At 42.4% G+C, this 19,133-nt stretch overlaps 1 protein-coding gene across 1 annotated transcript in view; it reads right to left on the bottom strand.

Annotated features, from left to right (window-relative positions):
• The window catches only part of PLCE1 (phospholipase C, epsilon 1), a 209,878-nt gene that overhangs the window by 16,540 nt on the left and 174,205 nt on the right, over window positions 1-19,133 (bottom strand). Inside the window, exons 20-26 of the mRNA XM_004680608.2 lie at window positions 17,552-17,673; window positions 16,523-16,640; window positions 12,492-12,623; window positions 10,946-11,236; window positions 6,074-6,237; window positions 4,629-4,890; window positions 2,283-2,401 (exon numbers count right to left, since the gene is read on the bottom strand). Coding sequence (XP_004680665.1) covers window positions 2,283-2,401; window positions 4,629-4,890; window positions 6,074-6,237; window positions 10,946-11,236; window positions 12,492-12,623; window positions 16,523-16,640; window positions 17,552-17,673 — 1,208 coding nt within the window. The remainder of the gene's footprint in view (window positions 1-2,282; window positions 2,402-4,628; window positions 4,891-6,073; window positions 6,238-10,945; window positions 11,237-12,491; window positions 12,624-16,522; window positions 16,641-17,551; window positions 17,674-19,133) is intronic.

Below are 19,133 nucleotides of genomic sequence, written 5' to 3' on the forward strand. Positions count from 1 at the left end.
GCAGAGATGAATGGATTTGAAAGGTACCCAGAGAGAATTACGAAGTCTTAAGTGAGAATGTGAGAGGGAGACGTCCAGGCTGATCTCTAGTTACTGACGTGAGCCATGGAGGGTGATGCCTGCCCAAGTGCAAGAACATATATTTAACAAGAAGGTACGATGCTGGTTGGGACCCCCAGGGTGGCACAATGTGACATAGCAAAAAAGAAAGATTTGATTTGGTCTTTGTACCTGACAAACATCCACAACTCTTGAGATCTTCATAGTGATGAATATTTTCTTTTTCTCCTTTCTTTAGACTCAATTCCCAAACCCTCCAATATCTCTGTTGAGGGATGGTAGGCTTATGTCATTGAATCTGCTTTGGGAGTTCAGACTTAAAACTCTACACATGTATATTCCACACTCTGCCCACCACCAGTGTTGCGGTGACGAGTGTTTTCTGAGATGAGACAGCTAATGGCTGCAGCCTCCAAGATAGTGTAGGGGAGTGGGGTGGGGTCCTGGACATCAGTGAGGCCGGTGTCACTGCAGAAGTTAATTCTCAGCCCTTTCTGCACTCCCAGGAGGGAAAGGAGCTGGGGCTGAGGCCGTCACCAGCTGCCAATGATTTATTCAATTGGGCCTATCCAATGAAGCATCCAAAGTTGTCCAAAGGAACTTCTGGGAACTTCTGGTGCTGGGAGGGTCATGTGCCCAGAGAGGGCATGGAGGCTCTGCACCCCTTTTTCCTGTTCCTCACTCTATGAGCCTCTCCTACTTGCTTGAATTGTATTCTTTCTAATAAACCAGCAATGGTTGTCAAGTAAAGCCCTTTCCTGAGTTCTATGAGTCATTCCAGTGAATTAGTGAACTTAAGGAGGGAGTGTGGGGACCCTCTTGAATTTGAAGTTGGCTGTCAGAAGCACCAGTGACAGCGGGGTCTGCTATTGGCATCTGAACTGAGGGCTGACTTGTGGGGCTGAGCCATGACCTTGTAGCACTAGCCGCAGGAGGACAGTGCCAAGGTTGATGTAAACATTAGGTCAAGTGCTCTTCTCAACCTTGGCCGGGCATCAAAAGGACAAAGGGGGAGAATCTAAGAAAACCAGTTCAGCCTCAGATAAGAAACTCGCAGGGTAATGGAAAGAGAAGAAGCAGAGCTATTTGGAAGTGGCGACAGTGGTGAAGCCAGGGCCCAGGTGGGCCCCTCTGGTGCTTTCCAAGGCTTGTCAGATGATGCTGAAGGAGAAGATGCTAAAGGGCAACATCAGCATGGCAGCAGACAGACTGCCAAGGGGGAATGATGTAAAAGATGTATATATATTTAACTGATGGGCACCCTTTCAAACTAATTCCTAAAAAGCAAGCCTGACGGAGTCAGAGAGCTGAGAGACGCAGGGTTACTTGTTCAGGCAAACAACTGCTGGAAATGAGCATTGCGGGGTGAGCGCTGGGCCGTTAGTTTTCTGATTTCAGCGGGCACAGGCCTTACCTGGAGGACCTGCTACAACACAGATTCTGCAGCTGTGACCCTTGTTGCCACGCTCCTCTCCCATTCCCCAGAGCACAGATTTTGTATTCCCCTGTGTGCCAGGTGCCAGTAATGTACAGCCAGTAGGGCCTGGCCGCCCACCTTGGCCTGCTTACCTGTGATATCTGTCCCTGGACCACTGGAGAAGCAATGCTACTCTCCTAATCTGAGCCCACGCTTCTAAGTATCGTGATGCTTTCTAGCAGGCACGTTGCTGTTTTTTGCTCCCTTTGCTGGCAAGCACTAAAGTGTGCTTGTTAAGAGTATGGGCTTTGGCACTTAACTAATTTGGGTGGAGAGCTACATGATCTCAGATGTACTTAGTTCCCACCCTTCTCATCTGTGAAATGGAGCTGGACTCATCCAACTGCGTGAAGTTAGGAGAGGTCTGCGTTAGTATTTATGTACGTGCTTAGAAAGTGTGAACAGTTATAAACCAGAGACATTCTATGGGGGTGGAGAGGGGAACAGGATCAAAACCCGGGAAAAGCACATGGGGCTATGGTGATGGCACAAGGGTGAACTGGTGGTGGGAAGTCCATGGGGATGACAACCTAGATGAAAAAATGTACAAAATAAAGAATGATGTAAAAGATGTATATATATTTAAATTAAAAAAAAAAAATAGAAAGTGCCAGCACCAGTCATTGTTGTTATCTACATAGCTACCTGACTAGTGATCCTAATTGACCACGTTCCTGAACCTCAAGGATGCTACTCCTGTGTAACAATGCCCATAAATATGCTGTGTGAAACAGGATTTAATTACCAAAGAGGCTGGCATTGTACTGCCAGAGGGGTTTTCTTCCATCCTTCTGCTGTTAATGAATAAACTGGAGATTTCCAAGACTTCATTGTGGAGGTTTCGCAACTGCAGATGTCGATATCCTGGAATGACACAGAATTGGGAAGAGCTTGTTATTCATGTGATGCCAACATATTGTAGGTAGCACTAAGACAGAAAACAGTAAAGAGAAGGCTACTAAAAGGTGCCTTTCACTGGGTGAATGTTGTCCCAGCGGAGTTTTTTTCCCAACATTTCATTTCATTTATTTTATTTTTCACTTTTTTACATTATTTTTAATTTTTGTACAATAATTGGTTTTTCCCTCGGGTGTAAGTCCTATCACCATATTACCCTTGTGTTCTTTCTTCCCTGGGAACAGCTTTGGGCCACGTAGGGGTAGTTAACTTGTCCATTAGTTAATTAACTTGTTCATAACTTATATGCAGCAGGGAAAGATAAACTCAAACAAAACACCATACAAAAACCTGATTATTTTTATATCAAGACATCTACAGTCACTGTTTTACAATTTTTCCAGTTTAGAGCAGCTTAAGTGATAAAGTAGTCTAACAACTGGGGGTAATTAAACAGTGTGTTTGTGCATGTATAAAATGGAATACTATGCAGCAAGTAGAAGTTTAATGTATCGTTATTAACAGGAAAAATTGCTCACTACGTATAGTAGTGAGTGAAAACCAGTAAGCTGCAAACACTAAGATTAGTAGGAAGTCCATTTGTTGAAAATATGGTATTATATGAATATGTACCATCTGTAGTACAAGCAAATATATATATATATGTAATATATATTTATTTGTAGTACATATACATATATATATCCAGGAGAACAAAAATAAAGCCTGTAAAATAGATACACATAAAAAGTGATTATTTTGGAGTGCTGCAAAGATAGGAAATTAAACAAAGTCATTTTGCTTCTCTATACTTTCTCATATTCTCATAGTAACCGTTATAAACACAATTGCATCCTTCCCAAATTCATATGTTGAAGGTCTAACTGCCAGGATGTTGGAATATGACTAGATCTGAAGACAGGACCTTTAAAGAGGTAAAGAAATTAAAATGGGTCACTGGGGTGGGCCCTTACCCACTATGACTAGTATTCTATGCAAAGAAGAGATTAGGACAGTACTGAAGCACAGCATGTGAGGACATGTGAGAAGGAAGTATCTAGAATTAAGGAGAAAGGCCTCCGAAGAAACCAGTGCTGACTCTTTGACCTTAGACTTGTACCCTTCAAAGTCAGAGCCTGTTAGAATGGTAGAACTTAAGTCCCACTCAGACCTTCTCCGTCTGCAGGTCATGGAAGCCTTGCATTTTGTCACTCTGGGGACTCTTCAGAACATCTGATTGAGAAGCAATGCAGACTCAGGTAGGGGGTGGACAGAGCCACAGCAAAGCCTCCCATAGCAAGCCAGCGTCTCTGACCTTAGCTCAGCTTCTCTGTCTTCTCTGCCCCGTACCGACACCCAACAGCTTCCAGCGTGATTTCTGCCAGGCAGCACTGTGGCCTCAGCCTGCTCACACCACTACCACCTCCACCAATACCCTCAGGGTTTCCTGCTTTAAAACACCAGGCTCTGTGGTAGTGGACTATGGGGTCTGTGGTGGAGGGTACACTGTGGCAATAGTCCTGGGGGGATCCCACATTTCTATAATGGAAACTGATGTCAACCACTGTTAACTCAATGAAAAAAAAAAAAACACTTAAAAATAGATACAGTTCAGGCCCTCCCTGGTGGTGCAGTGGGTTAAAGCACAGCACTGAGAATCTAAAGCCACTTCCGCATGAGTTTGATCCCCGCCTGTCCCGGAGGAGATCCACATGGCGTGGCAGATCTCTCCTGACCCGCCCGCTGCTCCCCTCAGCAGTGTACTTCGTCGTTCTGCCTGTTCTGCTCCCAACTCTGTCCCTGGTGAAGCCTCTCACCCTCTGCATCTCTGGCCTGTACCCCAGTTCTGTACGAATGAATAAATAAATCTTTAAAAAAAATAGATACAGTTCAAAAAAACAAAACATTGGGTATATGGTGGGTGGGGTTTGTGAAGGGTGTGTGGAAACAATGTGAGACCTCCACTCCCGACTTCATGATGGATGTGCCCCAACCTCATATTTCAGAATACTGTAAGAGAAAAACGTCTTGTGAGAGCTGCTTAAACAGTGTTTTGTGCAGCATGATTTCGTTGTGCCTCTATTTTAACTTTTCACTATGCGGATTTCAAATGTACCCAAATATGGAGAGAAGAGTCTGATGAACCCTCCAGCATCACACTCCCAATATTAACACTTCGATAGCTAGAGTCTACCTCGTCTGAGTGCCTTGAGGGGAATAATTCTCTGAGCAGTGACTGCTGAGCTGTTGTTTTCCACGACTGCAAAGCGGAGGAACAGGAGATCTTCAAAGTGCACCCGGAAGAGAAACTGCTCATTCCACATGGGGTTCAGAGTGTTTCTGTGGATGGGCTTTGTGCGGAAGTGACAGCTGTCCAGAGGCATGCCCATGACGTCCACTTCGATACACGGGCTTCCTGTGCTGTTGCTTGGGCACACATTTTGACCAGAGACAATCTGAGGGGGTAGGAAAAGGCTCAGAGTCACTCAAGATGAAAAAGAAACAAAGCTACCTCTGTGCTTCACCACTGCCCTCTAGAGAGAGAGAGAGACAAAGAGCACGTGGAGTGGACTGGGCACGGGGCTATAGGATGGATGACAAGCTGTGAGAAAAGGGTGACTGTAATCATGACCACAGGACTGAAGTCCTCTGAAAGGCTTATTTGGTCAACAGCATTAATCTTTCAACTGTTAAAATGTCCAAATCTCTTCCAAAACCAAGAAATTAAGGTGAAATTTAATTTCGCATCGAAGGTGAGAGAAAGGAACACTGAGACCACAAATTTGTGTGTATTTTACAACTTCAAAGTCTATTCCTGGAATAGTTTAGTTTTGGAGTTAGTTATAGGGAATGTTGTGAAAAATCAATTCATCACCTTCTATAAACAGATACAGTACTGGACTATAGCTAAAATGATCAAACAGAAGCAGGGCTGTTGTTTTAGGGAAAGAAAAAACTCAGTTTGGATGGCAGGGATATTTGTGAGCAGGGCTGTCCTGGTGAGCCAGGCTGCGTGGTGTTCTTCCTTTGGAGGGGAACAGACAAGATCCAAAGATGAATAGCAGAGATAACTTTGTTCTTATTGCCTATCACCCATCTAGTGTTTTTTTTCCCCATTGAAGTTGGTTAAGAGGGAGAGAACAAGGAAATAAAATTGAGTAATGAGCTAACACGTTTCTACTGTTAGAGTGAACTGTGGAGTTTTGACAATTACTTAAGTGGATAATAAAAAGAACAAGGAACAGTCCAGGAATGAAGAAGGTTAAACTGTCAAGATGGAATATACTTAAACACATTTGTATACTGATGCATGTTTGAGAATTGCTTGTTGGAGTTAAGATGAGTTGCTGTAATAAGGAGCTCAGCCTTTAGGGGAGACACTTATAGTTCTGATTCTCAGACCCTGGAAAATAGAGGTACAATAGATGAAGACCGGGACTGAGAGCTCCATCTATTGGGCTCTGGTTTTACATCATAGCCACTGCTTTCAGAGAGGTGAAGAAGTTCTTCTAGGGATTTCTAACTATTTAGACGCTAAGTAACATGTGGCATGACAGCTTTACAATGTCTTGAATCAAAACTAACACCTATTCAGGCAGGTTTAACCACCCTCCTCTATTCCAAGAGGGCCATACTTACAGTGAGAGAATAGACGGCAGGCTCCATGTTGTCTAGGTCTCTTTCCAAGGGAGAGAATTTCTGATACATGGGACAATTCTTGTCCCACAGAACTGGGGGTTTTAAAACATAACCACAGCCACCGTTGGCCTCAAACATGGCAGCATTTAAGTGTAAAGGGAGATCTGTGAAACAAAATCAACATTACTGGTTATTTTCCTGCATAGGGGTTGGTCATCTGTCACATTTTCTATGAAGTTAAAAAGTGCTTTGTGTTGATCTTCCTTAAAGTTAAGCAAGAAGAGAAAACCATTCATTCCACAGAGTAAGTGCCTGCTGTGGGCCAGGTTGTGTTAGGTGCTAGAGAGACAGCAGGTAACAACTGATAACAGATAAAACACCTATCTTCCCAGGCTCACAGCTATGGGATATGCTCAGTGTCCCCACTTCAACCCTATTCCTACTGCTTCAAAACTCTTTTTGTAAATAAAAATTTACAACATCCATTCAACAAATCTTTGAACGACTTCATTTTATACTGAGTTTAGGACTCATGGCATCTTCTTAATCCAAATGCTAATCCATGCAGACAACAGTATGACCAAGGTTTGCTTTTTCAACTATAAGGTAAAAATTTAATTATCTGTGAAAGAACAGAATAGCCTGAAAAACCTATCATTCCTTGAGATCTCACTTTCAAACCATAAATCACAATACTTTTACTTCTTACTTTGTAGTTAAAAGTGAAAAAATAAAACACAAGCCATCACATGTGATTCACATCATGTCCCCAAACCCCCCATCATAAACTCTGGGAACCCTCACAAAGGGCTTCTAATCTTTTCTGGCCGTATTTTATTTGGCATAGTTCTCTGACAAGTGATTGGATTCTTGCATTGCGTTTGGGCTCTTGCATATTCATAGACTCATGTGACAGCTCAAGTCTGTCTAAAAGTTGCCCACATGAACAAAAAGTTTATGGGGTACACCTGGCAAATGTTCTCTGATAGATTCTTTCCATGTGTAGAGTGAACTCTGCTACGTGGACCAACTTCAAGGAAAACGTGGAAGCACCACAGGGAATGAGAAGTTAGTTTCCACTCCTCTCATCCATAACATCTTTTGGTCTCACCCATAACCTCTTTTGGTGCGTATACGTGCGGTTGGCTGGGGTTGGATGCAGTAATGTCTGGGGTAGGATGGTTGTAGACATGAAAGCTCCTTCAGCCTCAGTTTCATCTGTGAATTTAGCACCCTGGACCCCCACCTCTCTTGGCCCAGGCAGCCCCATAAAGGAGCTAATTTATTGAGGCTAGTTGTTTTGCCTGCAGGAGGAGAAAATTCTCTTCCCAGAATACTCCGACTTGGATATAGACCTGGGCTGGGATGAGTGACTGAGTGAATGAAGCAAATTAGCTCATGAAGGGTTGGTGAGTGAGACTACATATATCACACACACACACACATATATATGTATAAGTGGTATATATGTGTATGTATACATACATAAGTATGTATATATACATATATATATGTAAAATGAGTAACAGTAATAGCGGTTCACACTTTCCATGCTTTTACTATCCATCAGGCTCTATTTTAAGCACTTTGTGCATTAGGGCCTTCCAGTTACCCATAAGATAGATGAGAAAACTAAAGCAAAAAATGAAGAAGTAAAAAAATGCAAGGCACATAATTAGTGGGAGGTGGATGCTAGGATTTGAAATAGAACTGCCTGACCCATATCCCATTCTTACTACCGTGTACTGTAATATAAATCTCCTAAGAGTTTCATAAAAAAAGTCAGCTGATGTATGAATGTTCCTATTCCAGAATATGGCACATAGAATATGCTCAATGACCAGCAGCTATTAAATTCCTTTTTTAAAAAAGATTTATTTATTTATGCGTACAAGACTTGGGGTACAGGCCAGGGGTGCAGAGGGTGAGAGGATTCATCAGAGAAAAAGTGGGGCACAGAACAGGCAGATGTACTGAAATATACTGCTAAGGGGAGCAGTGGGTGGGTCAGGAGAGGTCTGCTGCACTGTGTGGGTCACCACCTTGCCTGGAGATCAAACTTGTGTTGTAGTGGCTTAGGGTAGTTTATAGTTCTGCGCTTTAACCCACTGCGCCACCAGGGAGGGCCCAGCTGTTAAATTCTAATTATGATGTCAACACCCATCTGATCTTGAAGTCTGATTTTATTAGCGTTGTGTCTATCCTAGTAGCTCCCTAAAATTTTAAAGTGTTTCTTCTCAATTAAAAGCTCTTTTGGTGACTCAATAGTTAAAACAGATCCATATGGAGAATAAAACCTGTTTATTTCAAAACCCTATATTAAGTAGACTCCATTACTTTGGGACTGGGAAAGTCATTCAAAAAAAGTGTGATGATCATTCAACAAAGCATAATCAATATTAGCAAGGGGGCTTGCAATTCAGGAAGTAGAAAGGCATTTGGAACAATCTGGAGGAGAGAGGAGAGAGAACTATCCTCTGCTGTTTGATTGGGTTGCTTTATGGAAAATCAAGCATTCCCAAACTAGCCATACTTTTCAACAATTAAAAAACAGTGAGTCCACTATTGACTCTTACCTGTTTGGACTTGCTATTCACAGAGAAGCACCTAAAAGGGGTCAAGACCTAAAACCAAGAACCACAAGTAAGGTTCACAGTCTGTTTTGGGTCAGCCAGAGGGCATTTATTTGAGCATCTACTGAGTATAAGGTACTGACTAGCTCTAGCCTACTCTGCAGAAATGAAGGCCATTTTATAAACACTGAAAATACATGCCCAGCATGGGGAGATGTTCAGTCATTGCTTGCAGCACTGAATCAAGAGAGGAAACAGGGCAGCAGCACTCACCCCTTTCTGAGTTGGAAGATTATGTGGAAGAAGTTAATGGTGACCCCACACATAGCTGTCTGCCTCCCTGGAGTGGAGCAGCTCGAATGAGTACTCCTGACTCAACTGGGGAGAGAGTCAAGGCCTTCAGGGGTGAGTGGGAGCCAAGCCGCTGCCTCAGTGTGTGCTTCTGACCTGGGGGTATCCCAGGAGGGGCATTACCCATGGCCCCTTCAGCTGTGGCTTTCTTTGGCGTGGATTCAACTGGTGGGTCTATACCAGTCTCAGCCTTCAGGAGGAAGGGCACGTCCAAAACCAAGTTCAAGTGTAGTTCAGTATTAGCTTTAGCATAAAAACCATACAATGTTTGTACAGCTGATAAGATTCTTTGCAGAGAAAAAATGCAGGTTGTAGCTTTTGAGGGGTTACTGCATACAGTTAGATTTTAAAGCTTCTGATGCTGAATGTTTCTAAATAGTTGATGGTTTCTTTAATTTCTTGACTTGTGTTTGGTAGTACAGCAAACTTGAAAGAATTAGTATTGACTGAAAAAACTGGAGCTTTTTAAAAATGTTACATTTTTAAAAAAAAATTTGCAGTAATATATATATATATTTAAAAGCCCAATTTTATCACCATTTCCTTGAGAAAATCATTTTGCTAGTTATTTCAGCTTGCTTAAAATATTTCAGTATCATATTACCCAAGAGTATTGGAGGACACAGCTATAGACAGGGTCAGAGGTGTGAACCCACAAGCCACTTGAGACCGACTAAAAAGATTTTTACAGCTTTGAAAATATTCATTATCATTTCTACTTGTGAGTCAAATCATAGCATTCACAATTTATCAAAAACAGTGATGGATAGCTAGTGTTTGTGGACTGCTTGCTACACACCAGCCATGCTGTAAAGTTAGTGCTTTACGTGTATCACTGTGTCTAATTTCAATGAAAGAAGTGAATATTGGAAGCTACCTTCCCCCATATGACTGAATTCCCTGACCAGACAACACAGGGCCGGCCACAGAGGGGGCCTACTGGTGAGGTGTCAGGCAGTGAGGTGGACCCTGAGCGAGAGCTGTGGTTTGGCTCTGGCTGTGCTGCGGTTGATGGTGAGCATGGGTAGTTAGGCTCTGATTCGCTTTATGTGACACACATGAGAAGGACTTGCTACCTGACTCTTCAAAAGAAAGACTAGACTTAATGTGCTTCTAGGAAATATTCCTCATCTATTCTTTCATCCTCTGCAGTTCCTCCTTCCTCCAGCCCCATCCCCAGCTAAATAGAGACTACATGTTTCATCTTCTCAATTCCAAGATTCCTTGATTTTATTACAAGTCATTCTGTGACCTTCAAGAAACTAGTTGCTTGTCCCTTGGTTTGCTTGCCGGAGAAATGGGGATCATAAAGGCACTCACGCCTTGGGCTTGCTGCGAATATGATGACAGGTGACAGTGCTGGGCTGTCCCTTTGGGGGCCTGGGCTCATTGGTTATGATTGTTATGAGTCCCACAGTGGAAAAGCCGGGGACTCTATTTCCCCTGCCCAAGTCACTAACACACCCACTGCCTTTGCGCTAACTACTCACAGCAATTGACTGCTAATCCCACATCAGCCTCAGAAGAATGAGAAGCCAAAATAGTTTTCATTTACTCTGTTCAGGAGCAACCCAGCTTTTGACTGTGAGAACAATAGCACAGCAAGACGGCTGACTTAGGGGGGTTAGGAAATCTCTGTCCTGAAAGGCCTTTAAAAGCAAACTGAACACAGCTCTATGGAGAGCCGTCTCAAGTTTAAAAAGTGCTCTAAAAAGGGGTCAATGATACTGGGGGTGGGGGGGGTCTCAAGGTTCTTTTCTGTCCCCTTAGCTGAAACACAAGGACACACACACCCCAGTATCTCATTCACTTCTGTTCTCTGCATCTGCATTTCCCCCTCACTTGGGGCAGGGGTGGGCATCCTTGTCCCTTTAAAAACATGCTCATCTGACCATATTACTGACTATCAGGTGCAAAAGGGAGGTGAGGCTGCACCCTGGCCCATTACCATCTGTCTGGTAGTTGAGAGCCACGAGCTGTATCCCATGGAGCCAGAACATGAGGGGGTTGGGGTTGGAGGAGTCGATGCGGGTGGCGGCTGGGTAGGTTCTCAGCAGCTGGCAGGCGGTGTGCTGGATCAGTTTCTGAGAATACCTGCGGCACAGACGCTTGGCGGCATTTTCATTCAGCGATGAGATATGGTAACATTTGGGAGTTCTAATGATAGCGCTGAGGGACGTGGTTGGGTTGAGCGGGGAAGAAGATTCCTCCCAGGCCTGTCGCATTCCTTCACAGGAACCTAAACCCCCCAAAAGAGTAGCCTCAGATTAGTGCAGAAACTAAATGCTTTAGAAAGATACACCCCAAAACATTCCAGTACACAATCACAACACATGGCAACACTCCTCAGAGGACGCCTAGACAGTTAGGCCTCCACCTTGAAACAAAATGATAGCTACTGAGTTGTAAAATGAGTGGAGAAACACTGACAGAATGGAACGTCCCTGTAGCACTTCACCTGGCCTGTGCCTGTATCTGCACAAACACACAAGGGTATAGGTACAAGCGGGGTCATTTCTAGCAGTTTTTTTAAAAAAGATAAAAAAGATCTATTTATTTACATATACAAGAACTGGGGTATAGGCCAGAGGTGTAGGGGGTGGAATCAACTCACCAGAGACAGAGTGGGGAACAGAACAGGTGGATCTACTGAAACACACTGCTGAGGGGAGCTGTGGGTGAGACGGGAGAGTTCTGCTGCACCATGTGGGTCTGCTCCCTGGCCAATGTCCTAACTCAAGCTGCAGTGGCTATAGACAGCTTCACAGTGCTGCGCTTTAACCCCTTGTGCCACTAACCAGGGAGGCCCTTCCAGCAGTTTTTTTTTTTTTAATAGCAAAAACAAAAAGTGCCCAAAACCCAGGAAACAACCCAAACATTCTACCAAGTTAGCCAACAGTTAAATGAATGACAGCGTAGCCATATAAGGGCATGTCCCAGGGGCATCCAGGAGAATAAGGGGATATGTATGCAGAAAGCTGTGTGAAGTTACAGCAAGTTATACAAGTATATTCAGTTATAACTCATTTGGATTACCTTAAAAAGGATTTATTTTTCTGAAACAAAACATAATAAATTTAACAGTGGTTACCTCTAGAGAGTTGGGCTGGGACACTGAGAGTGGAAAGGAATTTTAATAATACCCCGTATTATTTGAGTTTTTAACTATGAGAATTTATTACTTTTATAATAAAAATCAGGAATAATATGGCTGTATCTTCCTGAGTTATAATGGTGAAGAGGGAGGTTCCAAGAACCACTAGCGTGTTCCAGGTGGCTCCAGTTTTTACTTCTGTGGCAAACACTGCTAGGACATCTTCAGTGAAGTGTTATATTTTTATTAAGAAGTTGAAAGGATATGACACCTAGTTAATATGAACATTCATGAAAATAAAACAATAATTACGAAGTTGAAGGCATGTGCATATTAGAGTAAAATATCAGAACACCCTGCGTGCAGAATCAACAAAGATATTGTCAGAAGGTAACTTTACTTTTTCCAGATGTTTTGTTAAATGATGCTGTCTCCCCTGGGCTCATTCTGCCCGGATTGTTGCCAAAAATGGACTTCCTGCTTTTCCTTTCTTTTCCTCTGTTAGAGCCAGATGCGTTTAGAGTTGACAGGCCTGTTCCCATAAAATAAAAATAAATAAGCCAAAACTACAAGCCAGGGAACTCAACATTTTCCATCCTTTTTAATGTTTACTTTAAAGTCCTACTACTCCCACGTAACCTAGTACAGAAGATCTACTAGCATTTCAGCACCTTTAATAACAGTATTGCAGGCACTGACAGCCGACTTCCTAGTCTGTAGGCAAAGATGACAAGAACTGTGAGGCTGTTACAGAATGACCATGGAATCACACTGTCTGCTTGATTGTGCACCAGGAACACTGAACAATTACAAGAAAAGAAAGTGCTGCAGCCAATATTTAACCATTACGACCTAAGTACTCAATCTGGGGAGATGAAAGAACAAATAGGGGCCTGAGCTTGAACATTACATTGTCTGGTTTAATTCAGCCATCTACCTTCTGTTCCTCAGTTTCCTCATCTAAAACAGGGGTGGTTAGAGGAACTTACAGGGTCATCTGAGGACTGAATGGGGAAAGTATGATGATGAGTGTGACAGAGAGAGCACGGCTTCTCTTTCTCACTCTTGGTTCAGTCACTACCTAGAACCTTCCTTCCTTGCACAGAGACACTTGCTGAATGAGGGAACAAGACACATGACGAAGACCCAGCTCCAGCGCAGGAGGGATTTAAAGCACCAGCTGAAACCCGAGTTGCCTCCAAATTGTTCCCACTGTCTACAATGGCCAGTGCCGTTACAGGGTAACTGCTTCAGCCCAAGCAGCATTCAGGCGGTCCCTTGGAGGGGAAAATACACCTTCTAAAAACATCATCCGAGAAGACAGGAAAAAAGTGTGCAATAAGAATGCAGACTCTAGGGTTGAAACCCGTTTCAATCAATCAATCATCTATTGTTTATCATGTTTTGGCATGACTGGCATGTTTGCTCAGTCTGTAGGAGCTGTGGGGTTTCTAAATTTTCTCTTAAGTATCCACAGCCACAAAGATGCACTCACGGACAGCTGAGTTTCCTTGCTTCATCTAAACATTTTATGTGAACATCTCTCTACACAATACTTCAACAATGGATTTTCTCCTAAGCAAAACAGAGGGAGTGCTGTGTTCACTTGGGGCTTTGTACATAGTGTGGTGGATGTAGGCAGCCTGAGGTGCATGGGCCCCTCTGTGCAGAGCATGGCTGGGGGAGGAAGAAAGACCATGAGTGCTGTGTGGCCTAGAGATGGGGTGGACTCTGAGTTGTGGGAGAGGGACAGAGAAATAGCTGAAATATATGTAATGGAAAAGGTAAGGAACTTTAATTAGTAAAACAAAGAACCTTCCTCTGCCCTGCTGGCTCACTTATGGTAGACAACAATTACTGTTTCCAGAGAATCAACGTCTTTCTAAATAGTGTATTAATCATATTATATATTTCATTGCTAAATTTTACAATCCTGTAAGACAGCACTGCTATGCCTCCTTTACAGGTAAGGAATCCAAGTGCAGAGGCATTGGGTCAGAGTCCTAGTCCAAGTCACTGAGGAGCTGAGCCCTGAACTGAAGCAGGTTCATGACTTTGGAGAAGGTATTTTACTTCTGGGGAAGGTGGTACCGTATGACCTTCATGGTACCTCCCAATTCTTAAGAATTGTTTGCATATGGCTCCTTGGAAGTGATTTGGAATGGGGAAGGATGCGATGCATTGAAATTGAAAAAGTAGCAAAATTAAAATTAATAGTGTAGCAAAATGAACATTTTACAGTATTTTCCTCATGAGCATCAGATAAGTCAAAATAACAATATATTTTTACATGCTATTATAAAAGTGCCCTGAAGATTCTGGCAATGAAATTTAACTATTTTGAGAAAGAAATAAAAGTTGGGGGAAAATGTGAGAAACGTCAATTATTTAAGCAAATTAAAACATCGTATGCCTATAAAGAATGTATGCAATATAAACAGTTAAAAAACACACTTGGCATTTTAAAAATAAGCCAAACAACCCCATGCTTAGTTTGTACCTTACGTTAGAAACTGGACTCAGTGACCTCTTGTCTCTTTCATAATTCTTATTGATATAGAAACTCTATCTTTCACACTGACTTCAACTATTTTGGAGTATCTCTGTTATTTTTTTAAAAGATTTATTTATTTATCTTATTTACTACAACAACTTGGGTCTAGTCCAGAGGTATGGGATAGTGAGAGGATTCATCAGAGACAGAGTGGGGAGCAGGACAGGCAGATGCACTGAAATACACTGCTGACAGGAGCAGCACGTGAGACAGCAACAGGTGAGAGAGGAGAGGTCTGCTGCACCATGTGGGTCAGGTCCCTGGTGGGGGATTGAACTCATGTTGCAGTGGCTGGAGAGAGCTTGACAGCACTGAAACTTTAACTCTGCATCACTAGGGAGACCCAGGATCTATGCTCTTTATTGCGTTAGGGCTTGAGAAGGAAAGACAAAGCCAGTAGACTGACTTGGTTGTAGTGTTGGCTGAATTGGTAAAGAATAAGAGATGCAGAGAGCAGGGTTCTGGGGGCAGAGAGGCCCTCACACAAGGCAGAGGCCACATAGCCCTGAGGCTGCTTGACAGGATGAGGATTTCACCACATCCTAAGAACAATTTCACCAGCTCAAACATGATTATATTGTGCTTATGTGACAGAATGTCACCATCTGTGAAAATCAACCTATACACTAGGTTCTTGCATTTATGACTAGAATTTGCTAGCCATGTTGCTGCCTGAAGTTTAAATTTAGGGGAGAAAACAGAAAATCATATAGTACCAGCCAGTTGGACCATTTTGTGATCACAAAGGGGATGGGGGCCAACAGAGTGGAAGCAAAGGGAGAAATGGACAGAAACTCCTAGATCAAGCTGTACCTGAAACTTGTGAGTCCCTTCATTTCAATACATGAGCTAGTAAAGCTCCTGTTTGCTCAAGTCAATGTCTGTTACTTTCAAAGAAAAAACTCTTCACGGATAACTCTGAAACGTTAGGCAAATTGCTGCATCTCTCTCAGACTTTATTTAAAAATGGGGATAAATCTACTTACTTCATTCAATAGTTATGAGGGTATTAAAATAATATAAATTATGGTACTTAAAAGCTTAGTAAATTGCAGCTACTTGGGCCCTCCCTGGTGGCGCAGCAGCAGATTAAAGCACAGCACTGAGAAGCTAAAGCCACTTCCTCATGAGTTCGATTCCCACCTGCCCCGGAGGTGACCACATGGCGTGGCAGACCTCTGCTGACCCGCCCGCTGCTCCCCTCAGCAGCGTACTTCTTCGATCTGCCTGTTCTGTTCCCCACTCTGTCTCTGGTGAAACCTCTCGCCGCCCCTGAGCCTCTGGCCTGTTCCCCAGTTCTGTATGCACAAGTAAATAAATCTTAAAAAAAAATTGCAGCTATTTGATATTGTCATCATAGATAATTTCAATGATAACATATTGTTATTGTTAACTGTTATGAAATGTGATCTGGAAACTGAACAATTTATGATGCTTTCCTCATGCACATCAAAGCTAATAATAATAGTAAATTTTTTTTTAAAGATTTATTTATTCGTACAGAACTGGGGTATAGGCCAGAGGTGTGGTGGGCGAGAGGATTCACCAGAGACAGAGTGGGGAGCAGAACAGGCAGATCGACGAAGTACACTGCTGAGGGGAGCAGCAGGCAGGTCAGGAGAGATCTGCCACTCCATGTGGTCACCTCCGGGGCAGGTGGGAATCGAACTCATGCGGAAGTGGTTTAAGCGTCTTTGTGCTGTGCTTTAATCTGCTGGGCCACCAGGGAGGGCCCTAATAATAGTAAATTTTTAGAAGACATACTAACAATGGGCTCAGTAACAATGTAATTGCTTTGAAAGCATTCACAATGCTCAATAATACATTTTTACCTTTTGGTGTCTTTAAATGTTATAGATGGTATCAAGTACTCTTACCTGGAAATTTCACTGCTTGGCAATAAATGACAAGGTCAGAAAGCTCTGGTGCAATCTGTCTGCTTTCCTTTTTATTCTGTGGGAGATAAAATTCTTCTCCCAATTCCATGTCATAAACCTATGAAGGGAAAAATGAGACCCTTTCACTTGGAAGGTATAAGCCACCTACTTCTGAATCCCCAAAGCTCTTTATCACCAGGGTATTTCACCTTCCTCTGCATTTATCCTTATACACACTCTAGCATTTTCCCTCAAGTATTCTGAGTGCAAAGGATGCATCAAATTCACCCTTCTCCTCCCACCAGGGCCCAGCCCAGTGTCTTCTATGTGGAACAGTCAATGTACATTTGCTGAGTAATAAATGACTAAGTATGTATTTTCTGCGGCTCAAAGTTGTGACCTACTTTATTAGTTTCTTCTCCAGTAATGCCACTCTACGTTGGTAGATTTTTTTTTAGGGTCTGAATATAGTGAGGCACTGGAGGGGAAAGTCTGGGTGTCTTGTTTTTATTGCCATTCCTCTATCACAATCTAGCCCTTTTTTATATTTTGGGCATCCCAAATGGCATGACAACCCTTCATAATTCCGTGAAAGTACCAGGCAGTACTGTTGGCCTGAATGCTCTGTTTTTGTCTGCCTGGTCATTTTCCTTTTCCAACATCATCATCCCTTCTCCTCTGGTAATACCATATAGTCACTGCTACTCGTACTAATGTGGAAGCACTGTCCACATCAAGTCACCTCCTGTGCCCCTCAGTGCTTGCCACACCTGCACCTGGGAACTGGCAGGTGAGAAATCCACCAGTGACCCACCCATGCACTTTCAGTGGAGATGGGTTGGAGGAATTTGTGACTAACCTTCTATAGGAGGCAGGTGGGTGTCCCATAGCATCACCATGTGGGCTTTGGCATCTAATGGAAAGTGAGGGGAAAGGTGAAGGGCTGGGACAAGGAGGGTGTGAAACCCCATCTGAAACTGAGAAGAGTAGCACCTTTCACGTGTAGTGAAACAGAAACGATTCACTCACCTTTCCTTTATTGTAAACAGAAGTATCTGCTTTCTTTATCCTCTTGGGAATTTCTTCATTATACTCAAACTGAAGCTTGTCATTGCATGATTTATTTTCAGGTCTGTCTTCCAGAATGTTGTCTGAAAGTGAGTTGGCAGGCTTCAGTGCACAAGAACCAAATACCGCATAAGGGCTATGTCTACATCATTTCAAAGACATCCGGGGACTATGCTGGCTACCAAGCTGAGGCTTCAGCTGCATGTTTCCAGAATGAAGGATTGAATGGGATTTTTTTTTTAAGTTGTGAAATGATGTGTTTGTTTTTATTGAATAGACTCCATTACCAGTAGTTTTTGTGCCATATTAGACATGATCTAAATGAGAAAGTCCATTTTACACTACTGGTTTGAACTGTGCAAACACTGTGGAAAATACCCTGTATCAACACACTCCCAGCACCCAGGTTTGGGAAGGACTTAGTGGCTGAAGCACTTTTAAATGGCAAACGCATGTCTTAACTAACTCTCACTTTAAAATGAAGTTATTACTTTCTTTCACTTTTAAAAATATCCAGAACAGAAGGATAAGGACTGTTACTTGCAGTGCAATGTTTTCATAATTATAACTAATTGGAAAATAAAGTTTTCATGAATGTTTATAATTAATTATGTGAAAACCTTAAGGACTGGCGTTAAAACATATTTAAAACTAAAGTATGGTAGGTAACTTTATACTTGGCTTTTATTTTGGCTCTTTTATTCAAAACATTTATAAAGATGCTGGATGATTATCATAATTACCATGATTATGTATTTTTAAAATGAAAAGCAGAGAAATTCATTTCTCACCCAAGACTTACGATCTCATCAGACCACAAATGCTTAGACCAAAATATTAAAATAAATTAGGGCCATGCAGGTTGCTAAGAAGTCAAAGACATCAGCTATTTTGAGATATTTTATTCATATAAAGCACAAATTCATGCAAGTCAGTCCTAAGAAATTGGAAATAGAATTCTGACATTCCATGCAGTTAAAATGCTCAGTACAAAAGGCTTTACCTTCCTGACTGTTAGCAGCAGGAGAAGCAGTAAGGACATCTGTTACAAAAAAACAGAATCAGAAAGGAGAGAAGAGTAAGGAGAATTAAGACAGAAAGCTAGGAAAATTAAATGAAGATCTGAAGCAAAGCATAAACAACAACAGCTTAGGTTACAAGATAAATGAAGTAAGAAATCTTCTACTGAATTACGATTTTGACTAGTATGATCCATGAGGGCTACCAGTAACCAAAACGCAAATGCTGTGGATGTTAGTCAAGCTGCCACATCCACATTGCCTATTCCAGGTTCCAATATGGAGAGAAATTGATTAATTTGTTAGAATCATGCAGTCACTGTCATAGAATATGCCTATATTGCAAGTTCTAATCTGTTGCTCTGTTGTATGTTCAAAGCTAGTCAAGATAAGCAGCAAGGCTGTAGAAAAATTAACCTAGATTTACGTCATGAAATAAAGAACTCATTGACCAGGGCCCTCCCTGGTGGCACAACAGATTAAAGAACAGCACTATGAAGCTGTCTGCAGCCACTGCAGCATGA

This window comes from Condylura cristata, unplaced genomic scaffold (genome assembly GCF_000260355.1).
Source record: "Condylura cristata isolate star-nosed mole 26May11 unplaced genomic scaffold, ConCri1.0 scaffold00011, whole genome shotgun sequence".
Lineage (NCBI taxonomy): Eukaryota > Metazoa > Chordata > Mammalia > Eulipotyphla > Talpidae > Condylura > Condylura cristata.